The sequence below is a fragment of the Lolium rigidum genome, chromosome 7 (genome assembly GCF_022539505.1).
Source record: "Lolium rigidum isolate FL_2022 chromosome 7, APGP_CSIRO_Lrig_0.1, whole genome shotgun sequence".
NCBI classification, from domain to species: domain Eukaryota; kingdom Viridiplantae; phylum Streptophyta; class Magnoliopsida; order Poales; family Poaceae; genus Lolium; species Lolium rigidum.
The window spans coordinates 280,666,640-280,679,513 of record NC_061514.1 but is presented as its reverse complement, the minus strand read 5'-3'; the positions used below and the strand labels follow the sequence as shown (position 1 = coordinate 280,679,513).

The 12,874-nt window shown below is 47.8% G+C and overlaps 2 protein-coding genes and 2 non-coding genes across 4 annotated transcripts; all 4 read right to left on the bottom strand.

Annotated features, from left to right (window-relative positions):
* Window positions 1-4,103: 4,103 nt before the first annotated feature.
* Window positions 4,104-6,245, bottom strand: LOC124675903 (29 kDa ribonucleoprotein A, chloroplastic-like). Its single transcript, XM_047211977.1, has 4 exons — window positions 5,844-6,245; window positions 5,194-5,295; window positions 4,535-4,849; window positions 4,104-4,429 (listed from the first exon to the last, which is right to left on the bottom strand). The coding sequence occupies exons 1-4, from the start codon at window positions 6,183-6,185 to the stop codon at window positions 4,361-4,363; spliced, it is 828 nt and encodes a 275-aa protein (XP_047067933.1). The 5' UTR covers window positions 6,186-6,245; the 3' UTR covers window positions 4,104-4,360.
* Window positions 6,246-6,861: 616 nt separating this feature from the next.
* On the bottom strand, window positions 6,862-10,009 carry LOC124677736 (exosome complex component RRP41-like). The gene is made up of 7 exons (XM_047213694.1): window positions 9,859-10,009; window positions 9,052-9,130; window positions 8,313-8,415; window positions 8,090-8,210; window positions 7,392-7,480; window positions 7,149-7,298; window positions 6,862-7,062 (listed from the first exon to the last, which is right to left on the bottom strand). Exons 1-7 carry the CDS (start codon window positions 10,007-10,009, stop codon window positions 6,973-6,975), a joined length of 783 nt encoding a protein of 260 aa, XP_047069650.1. The 3' UTR covers window positions 6,862-6,972.
* Window positions 10,010-10,201: 192 nt separating this feature from the next.
* TRNAI-AAU lies at window positions 10,202-10,275 on the bottom strand. The gene has a single exon. It is a non-coding gene; the product is annotated as a tRNA-Ile (tRNA).
* A 100-nt stretch (window positions 10,276-10,375) lies between these two features.
* TRNAI-AAU lies at window positions 10,376-10,449 on the bottom strand. Its single transcript has one exon. It is a non-coding gene; the product is annotated as a tRNA-Ile (tRNA).
* Between the last annotated feature and the right edge of the window lie 2,425 nt (window positions 10,450-12,874).

Sequence of the window (12,874 nt, the reverse complement as noted above, 5' to 3'; positions counted from 1 at the left end):
GCACCGGCGGTCGCGATTGAAGACTCGGATGTGGACCGTGCATTTGGAGCAGACCTCGTGGTGGCCGCACAGCCCGATGGCCACCCACTCGGCAGGCTCCATGCACACCGCGCACTCGGGACCTACGACGTCGTCGACGACGGCGGGGCTGTCATCGCTGTGATTGCCGGCGGTGGCAACGGCGCAGGCAAGCTGAGCCATGATCGAGTTTTCTTTACGCGTGTTGAATTTGACCGTAGACGCAGCATTGCTGTTGTAAATCTGTGCTAGGGTTACTTATGATCAAGCTAATCCATGGCGCCGCTTACCAATATGTAAGTTCCGTATGTACAGGGCCAGATCAGAGGCGGAATCATATTGCTCGCAGATTTGCAGTCGGCTTCCGAATTGGGGACAGGGTCAGATTACCTACGTGCCCTGTCGATCGGTTGATTAAACTACCTCGAAAGAAAGACTGTTGGAAGCCACCTGCTCAAGGTGTGATCAAGATCAATACTGATGCTTCTTTCAGTAAAGACAGGATGGCGGGTGGCACCGGTTTGGTTGTCCGAGACCACCAAGATAAACTTCTCAGAGCGCAAGCAAGATGATATGAAAATATTGCTGATGCACGAACCATGGAGGCACTTGCAATCAGAGATGGGGCTACCCTAGCGGCAGAGAGAGGTTTTACACATGCCATTTTAGAGAGCGATGCAAAGGAAGTGATCAATATTTGCAATGATGACTTGCAGAATAGATCGGAGATCATGGCGATTTGCCAGGAAGTAGTTGAGATTAGACGAGCTTTACCTAGCTTAAGCATTAGTTTTGTTGGGCGTGATGCTAATAACGCAGCTCATCTTTGTGCTAAACAAGCTAGTTCTGATAGGAGGAGATGTCTGTGGATTAACTATAACCCAGGTTTTCTCGCTAATACTCTTCGGAGTGATTGTAATCCTGTCGAGTAATCAATAAAGCTCTTGAACCCGCAAAAAAAAAAAGAACACATCAAGAGCTCTCTATGACTCTATGACGAAATTTGAATCGGAAATTAGAGATTTTGGATCTGAGGAGCTTTACCTATTCTAAGATTTTTACAGGTGGAATTTGATCCGAATGGATCCCTGGTACTTCAAAACATCAAATTCATTTAGGAAAAAAAACGAATCGAAATTCCAAAGTTTTTTTTTTTTGGAAATATGGGCTTTGCTTCAGTGTCCTCCCCATTTTTAAATTTTGGCCCATGTGAATGGTAAGGATCTTCTAATACCCCTTCTGAACTAACTTATCCCTTCAAGTTAGTGTTAAACGTGTGGTGCAGTAGTGCAGTGGGGACACCGGAGCACACCTATGAAAATATTTGTATTGAAAGTAGAACATTTTTTGTTCTCCCAGTCTGTGCATCAGCATGATCATAGCAAGACGATGCATTGTCCCACAAAAAACAAAATTGTCAATAACTAGGCCCCGGTCTTCTTTTTAAGAGAAAGTTCAGGTGTATGATTATGGCGTCTGTGCTCAACTATCGCGCCGACGAACAAAAAGATGGCGACATAAAGCAGGGCTCGCGCTAGTCGCAGCACGGGTACTTGCACGTTGACGCTCTCTAGATCCAGGTACGCCTTCCTCGTCGCCTTGTTGTAGAATGTACTGCCACCCACCGCTGGACTTGGTGACCACGAGTCCACGACGGCAGGGCAAGGGTCCCTGCAGATGCTGCACCGGCCGGCGGACGGAGCTGGAGCGGATGCCGATGTGGACGGCGCTCTTAGAGCACACCTCGTGGTGGCCGCACTGCCCGATCGCCACCCACTCCGGTCTCCGGTGGCTCCATGCAACACCGCGCAGTCGGACGGCTCAGGACGCACGACGTCGACGTCGATGACGTGGCTTAGGGGAGACGGAGAGGCAAGCTGGTCGGCCAGAAAGCTCCTCGACGTCGAGGATGTGGCTAGAGGCAACATAGGTTCGACTCCATCGTTGTCAGTGCCATGGCTGCCGTTGCCGCTAAGCCATGGTCGAGCTTGGTACACGATGGGGAGCAGGTGCGTTCTGCCTCTATTAGAGCATCTGCAGTCGCGTCCCCTAAACGTCACCGGATTGAGTGTTTAGGAGACGTGTTTTGTTCGTCCCCGGGACGTTGCTCCCCAGTCACGGTCCTCAAACAAAATTTCGGAAATTTAAAACTTGAGCGAGATTCGATTAAATTCATTCAAACTTGGCATGTATTATATAGATTCGAACGAGATTCGACTAAATTTAAACTAAACATAATTTAGAAGTACTTGCGGCGGCCGGAGGCGTCGCAGTACTGGTGGAAGTTGTACATGTCGTCGGTGACGACCTCCTGCTTGACACGCTCGTCGGGCTCGTCGACGGGCTCGTCCTTCACCATGCCGCTTGGTTCTGCCTCGCCGTCGTTGGTGAAGTCCACGAGCGGCTTGCCGGTATCGCGGATGGACATGGCGATCGTCGTGTCGAGGTCGCCTCTCCACGCGTCCTTATCGTTCAGCGACGCCAAGTACGCCGCTTGCAGCCCTGGGCAGTCCTCGGGGTCGTCGCTGCTGGCGATGAGCCGCTGCTGCCGCTCGTACTCCGCCAACAGCGCCGCCTTCGACGCTTCCTCCGGCTCCTCTTTCACCTCCAGTTTCGGGATGAGGAGGGCGCCGCCGCCCCTCTCTTGCTGCCGCCGGCTGCTGCTACCACCGCGCCTCAGATTGACGGGCGTCGCCGGCTCCTCCTTCACCAGGCGATTGGGGATAGTGTAGGACGCGGAGCGGTACGACGAGGACGGCGTCGATCGGGCCGGTCCTGAGGAGGAAGAGTTGGAGGAGGACGAGTATGTCCTCCTCGGCTGCCATTGCGCTGCAGGAGACGGTGGCGGTGAGGACGACGCCTCCAACCTTGGGAGCGCCGTTGTGGATGTCGTGGATGACCCTCTGCAGGGTGCACCCCGGAACGCCCCAGAAAGGGCGCGCCCGTCCCTGTTCCAGCTGTTCGGCCCGCCGACGAGGCCGGTGGTGCTACGCATCTGCATGTCGTACTTCGCCTGGAAGTAGGTGCCCCACCAGGTGTCGTTGTTTTTGGCCGCCCAGGACGGATCACCCGCTCCTCGGCGTCGAGTTCAGCTCGCCGGGCCCTGATGGCGTCCTTCCAGCGCTCCGTGCTCGGCGGCGGCGGCGACGGGACGCCTATGCCGTCCACGGCCATCTTCCAGCCGCCGCTGCTTGGCAGGCGCATGTCCGGCGGGACGGGATATCCCGCGTGGTACAGCGCCCACGCCTCCTTCACGGTGAGGCTGCCGCGGCCGAAGCCGTTCGCCGCGGCGATCTTGCAGGAGTACGACGATATTGCTTGGAACGGCGAGGAGAAGATCTGCTGGCGGCGAGGAGAAGATTTGGGAGCGGCGAGAGATATGTACAACGGCAGCTGCGGGTGGTTGCACGCAATAACGCCGGCGCGGACGGCCACGCGGTAATGCATGACGAGACGCGTCCCTAGGGAAAACTGGGACGCCATTAACGTCGCTTGACCAAAGGTAGGCGGCAGGGTTTTAGGCTTCCGAGCCGCTGACGCGTCGGTCCCGCCACGCCTCGCCTTTCGTTGTGTCCGGCGTGCCCGGAGCGTTCCCTATGGGGTGGGGACGGGCTCGAAACGCCGGACACCGTATCGGGCCGGACAAAAGCGACTTTGGGGGACACGGCTGGAAACGTTTTTTTATCTGACGCGTCCCAAATCGCTTTGGGGGAGCCACTGGAGATGCTCTTACCTAGTTTTGCTCTTACCTAGTTTTGTGCAGTCTTGATAAGTAGTCCATCTGAGTCGGAATAGGAAGGGGGCTAGTTTCGGAATTACTCCCTCCGATTCATATTAATTGACTCCAATATGAATGTATCTAGAACTGAAATGTGTCTAGATACATCCATATTAGAGTCAATTAATATGAACCGGAGGGAGTACCAGATTTTCTATCCCTCTGACCATAGCTCGCAAGTCCGACATAGTCAGGGTTCAGGGTTTAGCAGTAACAGATTTGCAAAGGTGAAAAACAAAATCATTGCACGCAAGAACAGAAGTCGCACAGTCACAGTGCAATAATGCATTCTTTCTCCAGGAAGATATAGCACTACAAACTTTCAGAAAGGTCTCAATAAAGATATCATACATCACCTGCCGCTAAGCATATGGAATGACTGACAAAATCTCTACTTCTCTACGAAGAGGCGCAACGAGTTTAAGTATGATGTGTGCATGGCACGGCAGAGAAAAATCTCCCCGTATACAAATTCACTTTCCAGTCTCTCATCAACCGCGAGTAGAAACTACAAACTACCACTTACGGAACACGTAATCAATCTCTAACCAACGTCAGGACATCTCAATACCTCCTTGGCTCCCTCGGCTTGGACTCCGCAACTGTAACTCGGATCTGCCTGCCATCCAGGTCCTACAGAACAAAACCATACACTAGATTAGCATGTCTATTCATCAAACAACTAGCTAGATACTACTCTGTTGAAAACTGAGATAAACATAATGTACAAGAACTTACCACGCCGTCAAGGTTTGAGATGGCGTTGTTGACCTCATCGGCAGAGCCATAGGTGACGAAACCGAAACCCCTCGACCTGCCACTGTCCCGGTCATAGATGACCTTAGCATCAAGCACGGTTCCTTGTTCGCTGAACAGGTTCTCGAGGGTTGAGTTGTCGACGCCCCAAGATAGGTTCCCCACGTAGAGCTTGTTGCCTGAATCGAAGTTGCCGCCGCCGCCGCCACCACCCATGGCCCTCGGAGTCCTGGGTGCGAATTCATCTCTGGGTGGTGGCGGTCCGGAGTTAACCCTCAGAGGTCTTCCTTGGAATGTCTGATTTGAGAGATGAAACCAAGCAGTCGTCAGTCAAATACAAGTCTACAACGAATGCACTATGCATACATGAGAAAATGAATAGTTCGAAACAATTAGCAAAGTTCACGCTACAATGTACAATGATGATACAAAACAGATTTTACGCTTGCATTATGCCGAGCATATATATGGGAATCTTCCGAGCATATATATGGGAATCTTTGCTACATCTACATGAAAAACGAACACCCTACAGCAGTGTGTACATTTTCTTTACAGATAGTGACTGAAACACATCAACTCATCAAATATACCACCGACTACCAAGACAAGGTAATTTAAAACATATGGGGTGTACTCACATAGCCATTGAATTGCTCGACGGCCGCTGAAACCTCCTCAGCTGAAGACATTGTGACGAATCCAAACCCACGGCTTCGTCCGGTCATTCTGTCGTACACAACCTGCAAGAAATGAGATACTAAATCATTCTGAAATAAAATACTTGTCCAAGGCTTCGTGGGCAGCTCTGTTACAAACTTACAACTAAACATCCATTTGCTGTCGCAATTAGAGTATAAAACTGGACCAACTGGAACGTAGTGCAAGCCGAGACAATTTTACGATATCTTATCTTATCCTAATGAATAAGCAATCTATACTGCCACAATTCGCAGCTACCAGACAACCTGACACTAGACTCGAAATACATGTCCTGACTCCGAAGTATCTATGCTGACCCATCAAACATTGTGGAGAATTGTAAAAAAATAGGAGATTAGTTTTTATAGTTGCGCAATTACAGCTTATCCTATCTTATCCTGAAGGAAAACCAGTCTATATTGCGACAATACCGCACCTATCGGACAGCCTGACACTGGAACGAAATGTGCCTGACTCTGAAGTCTCTCTATCCTAACTACGCAACAACCGAGCGTAATTGAACATTTTTTGGGAGACCAGCTACGCAGCAATTACCGCGACGAAGCGAGTGGTAAGCCGAATTGCATACCTCGACCATCTCGACGGAGCCGGCCTGCTCGAAGAGGCCGGCGAGCTGCGCGCTGTCGACGGTGAAGGGCAGGTTGCCGACGAAGACCTTGAGGTCCTCGGAGTACTCGGCCTCGGAGTCTCCGCCGCCCTCGCCCTCCTCCTCGGCCGCGTCCTCCGTCTCGAACTCGGACGTCACCGCGACGGCCACGGGCAGCAGCAGCCGCCTCCGCGGCGCCAGCAGCGCCGACGCCGCGCGCAGCGGCCCGCAGGCGAACGAGGCGGCGGAGGCGGAGGCGGGCTTGGCGGCGGCGAGCGGGATGAAGTGGTGCGAGAGCGCGGTGGAGAAGAGGGTGGCCGCCATTGCGAGCGAGCTTGGGGGGATAAGACTCGCTGGGGATAAGGTTTTGCTGCTGCTGGGGTTTGGAGTGGGTACTGGAGTGAAGTGAGCAGGGGTTTTTATAGGGTATATACGGCCTGGATGGGCAGCCAGACCAACGGCTGGATATTTCTGTACCGGAGATATTTTTCTGGGGCTGGGATTTAGAGGGGCGTGTGGCCCACTGGCAGTGTGGGAGGCCAGGCAAGGGTTTAGCTGGAATCGAGCTGGATGAAGATGTTGGTATGGGATGGGATGATAGATTTTTCGTTTGGATTTTTGTTTGCAGATCTTGTGAGATAATCCTATTGTTGGCAGTGAGAACAAGTTCCCATTTGAAATGTACTCCCCCAGGACACTTCCTGCTGAAAGTGAAGTAAGTGAAGTACACTTCAGCTAGAAAGTAAAGCAGTAATCAGAAGGCGCTCCTACCAGCCGATTAACAACCAAAAAACAGTGCAGCTGCAGACCAAATTTTCTAGCATCCCAGCCCAAAATACAGGGCAACAGCTTTGACACAGCAAACTGATGCATACAGTGATACAAAGTGCCGAGAAATCCCAGGGTTCTAAACTCATAGTACAAGTCAAAGACATACACCTCCAAGTATTTTCTCTCGCTAACAATTCCCTCTTTTACAAACGAAAACAATCACCACAGCCAACATAAATCTGCTCCCGCGAACATCAGGCCTGGCCTCCCCTTGCCTACAAAATTTCTACAGCTAAGGATATCACTTGCGATTCTGAAAAAACATGTGCCTGCTCAAATGTCATTCGCTCTCCAAGACCGCGGTATCTTTCAAGCGCTCCCGCAGTATCTCGCAGAGCTTACTGCAAGCGTCCATACAGAGCTCCACTGCCTGTTGATGAACGTAGCAAGATATTAGTATGATAGATGTATGTTGCTTTGGTATCCTCTCGGGGTGATGCGGTATAAAAGACGTACATTGGTGATTTTGCCATCAGACCATTCCCCGGTCAGCGTAAGTTGTGTGATCTCCCTACGGGTCGGCATGTAAGATACCATGAGGCCTCCATCTTGCCATGCCTCCTCGTCTGAGGTTGGATCGATGATAACATTCTTCCCTAAACAAGACTGGCATGTTGAAGTTGAAGTTGATTAGCTTCGAAGTGAAAATAACTGTTCAAGTACATGTGTTATAAAGAAGAGAGGCATGTGGGGGCATACCACAGATACTGATGTAACAAGGTCATACATCATGATCCCAGCATCTGCCAACGCAAGACTAGCGCAAGATATAATGATGGGAAGATCACCTGAAACAAAAGAGACATCAGTAAGGATGAAACCAGTTTGTTTTTTTAATCAGAAAGTGTTGTTTCTGCAGAAAGTAATAAAGGCTTCTGTCAAGCAAATGATAGGAAAGAGATACAAAATATACCATCATATTGTATTTACAGTATTGGACAGGCAAATGTGGTGAAACGCAGACTCATATACTGTTTTCCCTCAAATAAGTAAATACTAGGCAAAAACAGCATGTTCATACGATGAACTTAACTGTAAACAACATATGAGCATGCTGTGTAAACAACATATGAGCATGCTGTTCATACTACAAACTTAACTGTAAACAACATATGAGCATGCTGTTCATACTACGAACTTAGCTGTAAACAACATATGAGCATGCTATTCTCGAGTCAGCATAAGTTGTGTAGTCTCCTTAGCTTTAACTTAATTTACAAGAACAAGGACATCAGAGACTCCAATGTGCCAGTGTGTCATTAACATAAGCAAGAATATGGACATAATTTCCAAATAAGCATTAGGACAATAAGTTAACATTCCCAAATAGAAAGATAGCACCATGTAATTAGTGTAATATAAATAAGGCACAAGTGAAGTGATGCATAGTATCATACTGCCACCAGACTCGAGAACCAAGGCAAAAACATCAACAGTTGTCTTTGGAAAAGTATGTAGCATGACTGCGCCTTCAAGGGCTTTATGAAGCATTCCTGAGTACTCTTTGTTTTCCAATCCCTGAAATGAACATGCACACTATCAATCCTTGCTTTCAAATATATGCAATGGTACAAGAGAATTCTTCAAACAAGAGCCATGAGAGCTAATTAAACAGCATACCTGTCCACGGACACCAGTGGCAAATGTTGTATAGCTCACACTGCAATTGAGCCTGCCAGTGTCACTGTACAGCATTGCTTTCTTGCTCTCCCTTGGGCCAAACCTGCAAAGATAATAAATAAATAAGCACATAATTTGACTGCTCAATCAATTAATAAGACAAATCCAAAAACAATGCATAATCTAAAAAGCACACACTAATAAGATACACATAATTCATATACTACAAAGCTAGGGAATACATGTTGAAGCGAAAGGACTTTAAAAGTTCAAGCCATCTATGTGAATCTGAGATTTTTCCCACAACCCATATAGTCGAACCTTCTAAGTTATAAGAACACAAGCTCGTAAAATACTTGTATGTATCTTCAGTGCATACTCAGAATATTGGACATTCAAATGCATGGGCTCAAAATGAACATGCATTGTTCTCAAATGCTTAGCAAGTTATAGGCATTTTCAAGTTCAGACAAAGAACTTGTAACATATATCAGTTAACTTTAACTAGGCACTATTTGATTCCATAAGCACCAGATATTAAAATTGTCAAATATGGAATACCTTCAAAAGGGTGATTTTGGCATATACTTTAAGATTGTGTTGTACGAGAAAATTGAAGTCATGAAAGACAACTATTTTTTTGTAGAAAATATAGCAGAAGACATTTATCCACACATGGATTCACCATCACAAAACATACATACATGCAAACGAAGAATATAAAGGATGTTAAACTTACACTGATACTATGACCTTAGTCTTCCCAAATTCCGCGTACGCAGAACCGGATGCGGCAGTAGTTGGTCCTGTTTGCATAACTGCAACATACAATTTAAGCATAATGACTCTTCTGCAGAACTGTATTGCAGTAGTTTCAAATCTCAACTCCATAGGATGCAGAACAATAGGAAATATGTCTCGTCAAGGTTAAGAGCAAGAGGGAGAGGTAGCAAAGCCCATTTTTCAGATGATATGTCACACTAACATTGAGGAAAATGGCACACTAAGTTGTTTGACACTTTCCAAGTTGAATTCGCATGTGTACTCTGTTCAAAGCAGACAGGAACAACATCAATCTATCTACCTAAATAACGGTGTAGAGAAGCATAATAGCAAAACACATCTTGAATGCATTAGAAAATTTCTCATATAGGACATACTATCCTATCCTACACTGCAGGAATCCCGAGAGTAAGGAGATAATCATCTGCAGAAGCAGAGAGCACAGTACATATTCCCCTAGGAGAACTATTGAGCTCGAGCTAAGTGTAAACATACACGACAGAGTCACAGATGACAACCGATAAACAACTTAAATAGGTGTGTTCCTCAACGCATTTCACAATGCAAATCCTCACAGAGCACGTACACACCGCAGAACAAGAACCGGCGGTGCATGAGGCATGCTGTAATTGTTCAAGCATAACGTCGAACACCTCAGGTGCATACCAGACAAGGGCACATACAGGCTCGGAACCGAGATTCTTATGCACAACCTAGACCATGATACGGAGTAAGATAGAGATGGGGGAGAGCGGGAGTCTACATGCGGGCCGGCAGTCGTGGATGGAGCGGCCGTCGGCGCGGGGCCAGTCGGCGTCCTCGGCGAGGTGGCGCCGCAGCTCCTCCCTCTTCTCCCGCCGCTTTCCCCCAGCCTCCGCCGCCGGGGTGTACGTCCCCGAAGCCGCCGCCGACATGGCCGGAAACTATGTATGCGTCGCCGGCGCCTCCTCGAGCTGCGCTAAAACCCTAGCGGCTGTCTGCGGCGAAGGGGAGTGAAGGACTAGGGCGCTGCGATATCGCCATCCACCTTCGCAACATCGCCGCTTTATCTGCTTTGAGATTCGTAAATTAAAATCAAAAAAGTTTAACCAAAAACAAAAAAAGTATGGCCCATACAGGTCTCGAACCTGTGACCTTCGCGTTATTAGCACGACGCTCTAACCAGCTGAGCTAATAGGCCTTTTGTGCTAGTGAATCTACAGAAAGATATATGAGGTAAAAGTATAAGCAGATATGGAATATTAAAATAAAATTAAACAAATAACAGAAATATAAAAACTTGGCCCATACAGGTCTCGAACCTGTGACCTTCGCGTTATTAGCACGACGCTCTAACCAGCTGAGCTAATAGGCCTTTATGACGCAGTATAAAAACTACAGAACTTTATATCAACTGTACGGGTCGGCACCAAACATGCCATTTAGCTGTCACCCCTTGCTTCTTGCATGGAAGTGATTTGGACTTTGTGCAAGAAACTTCTACTTCACCCAGGTCCCGTATAAACCTTATTATAAAATCATAAGTACTCATAGAGCTTTGAAATATGCCCTAATGAATTGCCTTACGCCGTGTTGTCTAAATTGCCCATAACGTCACCAGCAGCATCACAAATTCAGAGTGGTTTAGACTCTCTTGCATAAGGAATAGCCACGGCTTTGAATCAGGACATTTATTCATTGCCACATGTTCAGTGATAGATTCATCCACTAAAGCCCACAGCCCCAGACACACCGTGCCATGTTGCAATCTACCAGAGTGCCTCCACGAATCAACCGGTGATATATGGATATATTTGACAATTAGAGGTAGTTGCCATACCCCTATGTTGCAAACTTGCAATACATGAGCTGATGGCAGAGAACAATGTGCACAACGCCATGCAAACAACCTCACCTTGGCCGGTACTTTGATTTCCAGAGCATACTCTTATTTTCTTATTTACCATTAAACGTAGCTGCCTTATGATCAAGCCAGTCTTTTCTTCATTTCTTCTTCTCCATTATCATACGCTAAGCAGATCTTACACTAAAGAAACCATACTTTTCAAAATGCCATGCCCAACGATCATCTTGATTAATTACGCAAACTCAGGGGTATCTGTAGTATTATTTGCACATCTACTGGTAGAAAGGTTTCTACTACTAATTTTCCTCTTTCCAACATGCCAGACGCTGCTGAGTGCTGACCCAACAGTCCTAATCTAGGTTCGATCATGTGTTCCAGCCCAGCATTTTGGCGCGGCAGCAGTAGTGGAAACAGGCCTAGGGGAGGCAGTTCGGAACCCAGGCAGAGGCTGACAGATCCATGGGCCTAAATGAGAGCGGCAAAATTTCGCCCTGCAGCAACCGGGACTCCGGGAGGGACCTTTCTCTGACCATCGCCACTGGAATAGGATGAAGCGATGATGCAATCTTTCAAAAAAAAAAATTTGAAGATCTGCTCCAGCTTCCATCCAAACGGTGCCGGCGAATCGAACAAACTATGCTACCAGGTGATTTGTTCTTCCAGCCCAACAGCTGCAGGGGAATCATATACCATCACAAGGTGCTCCTATGGCCTATATACTCACTGAAAATTGTCACTTTATGGGCGCATCGAACGTACGGTGACTAGCCAGCCAGCTACAACTTCCACGATCAGATTCTCAAGTTAACAACACCGGCAGGCGGTTCTTTGTCTCTCCTCCCCTCATCTTTATTTTCCTATTTTCAGTGAGAATATACACCTTTTAGATGTGATGGCTCACATTTGCGCATTTTACCACAGACTTTTATTTATTTTGAGAACTCCACCCTTTATATTAATCAAAGAACAATGTTTACATCAACACCATCAAGTGGAGTTTGGAACCAAAAATGCCGGCCTAAATTAGAGTACAAAGGACCCCTAGCTAGTGTATAGCATCACCATTAGAGCAACGGTTCTCATGAGCAAAGTCGAAAGATTGAGAGTTCGAAGCCAACACTCTGATCTCGTGAACAATTTGGTCATACGATCGGAGGGTATCACCACTCTGAATCCTCTGAGTTGCATTGATGCAGGCACTCACCATCTTGACGCGTTGCAGGTTCAGGTCGCTCGACATTGCCATCCCTAGGGTTCCCTACATGCAGTTGCTTCCATCACCTCAGGGTCAAACATACCCTGAAAAATCATCGGTGAAGCACCGATAAAGACTCTTGCCGAATCGCATGCTACGTGGCAGAAGGGATGTGACATGGCGCTAACTTCTGGTAGCCGGTAGCCGGCCACGAAGCGCAATTGGCAACTGGCAATCGGCCTCGGACCTCCGATGACGGCGACGTAGTCGGTCCAGTTGAGCGGAAGCCCAGCCGGACCATGTCGGTCAAGAGCCCATGCCGGGCAACAACGCAGCCAACCTCGTCAGGCCAGCCCTCTTCTTGTTTATCTCCTTGTCTTTGGCATACCGGGGGCCATCCTCTCGACATGGATAGATCTTATGATGAAATGTGTGTCCTCGGTAAGGTATTCATGTGAGGTTTAATTATTTTAAAATTGACCAATTTATTTCGTCTAGGGGGCTATGTCAAGGGGATCCACTCCCCTCTTACTTATTCCTTATTTGTGCTAAGGACTGTCAAGTCTATTATATAAAGCCGAGGTGGTAGGATTATTGGAAAGGATTAAAGTGTGTAATGATGCTTAATGAATGTCACATTTTTTGTTCGCGGATGACTCACTTATTCTTATGAAGGCAAACGGGAACAATGCAACATGTTTGAAGAATGTTTTAGATACTGTGAACCTTCAGGGCAGT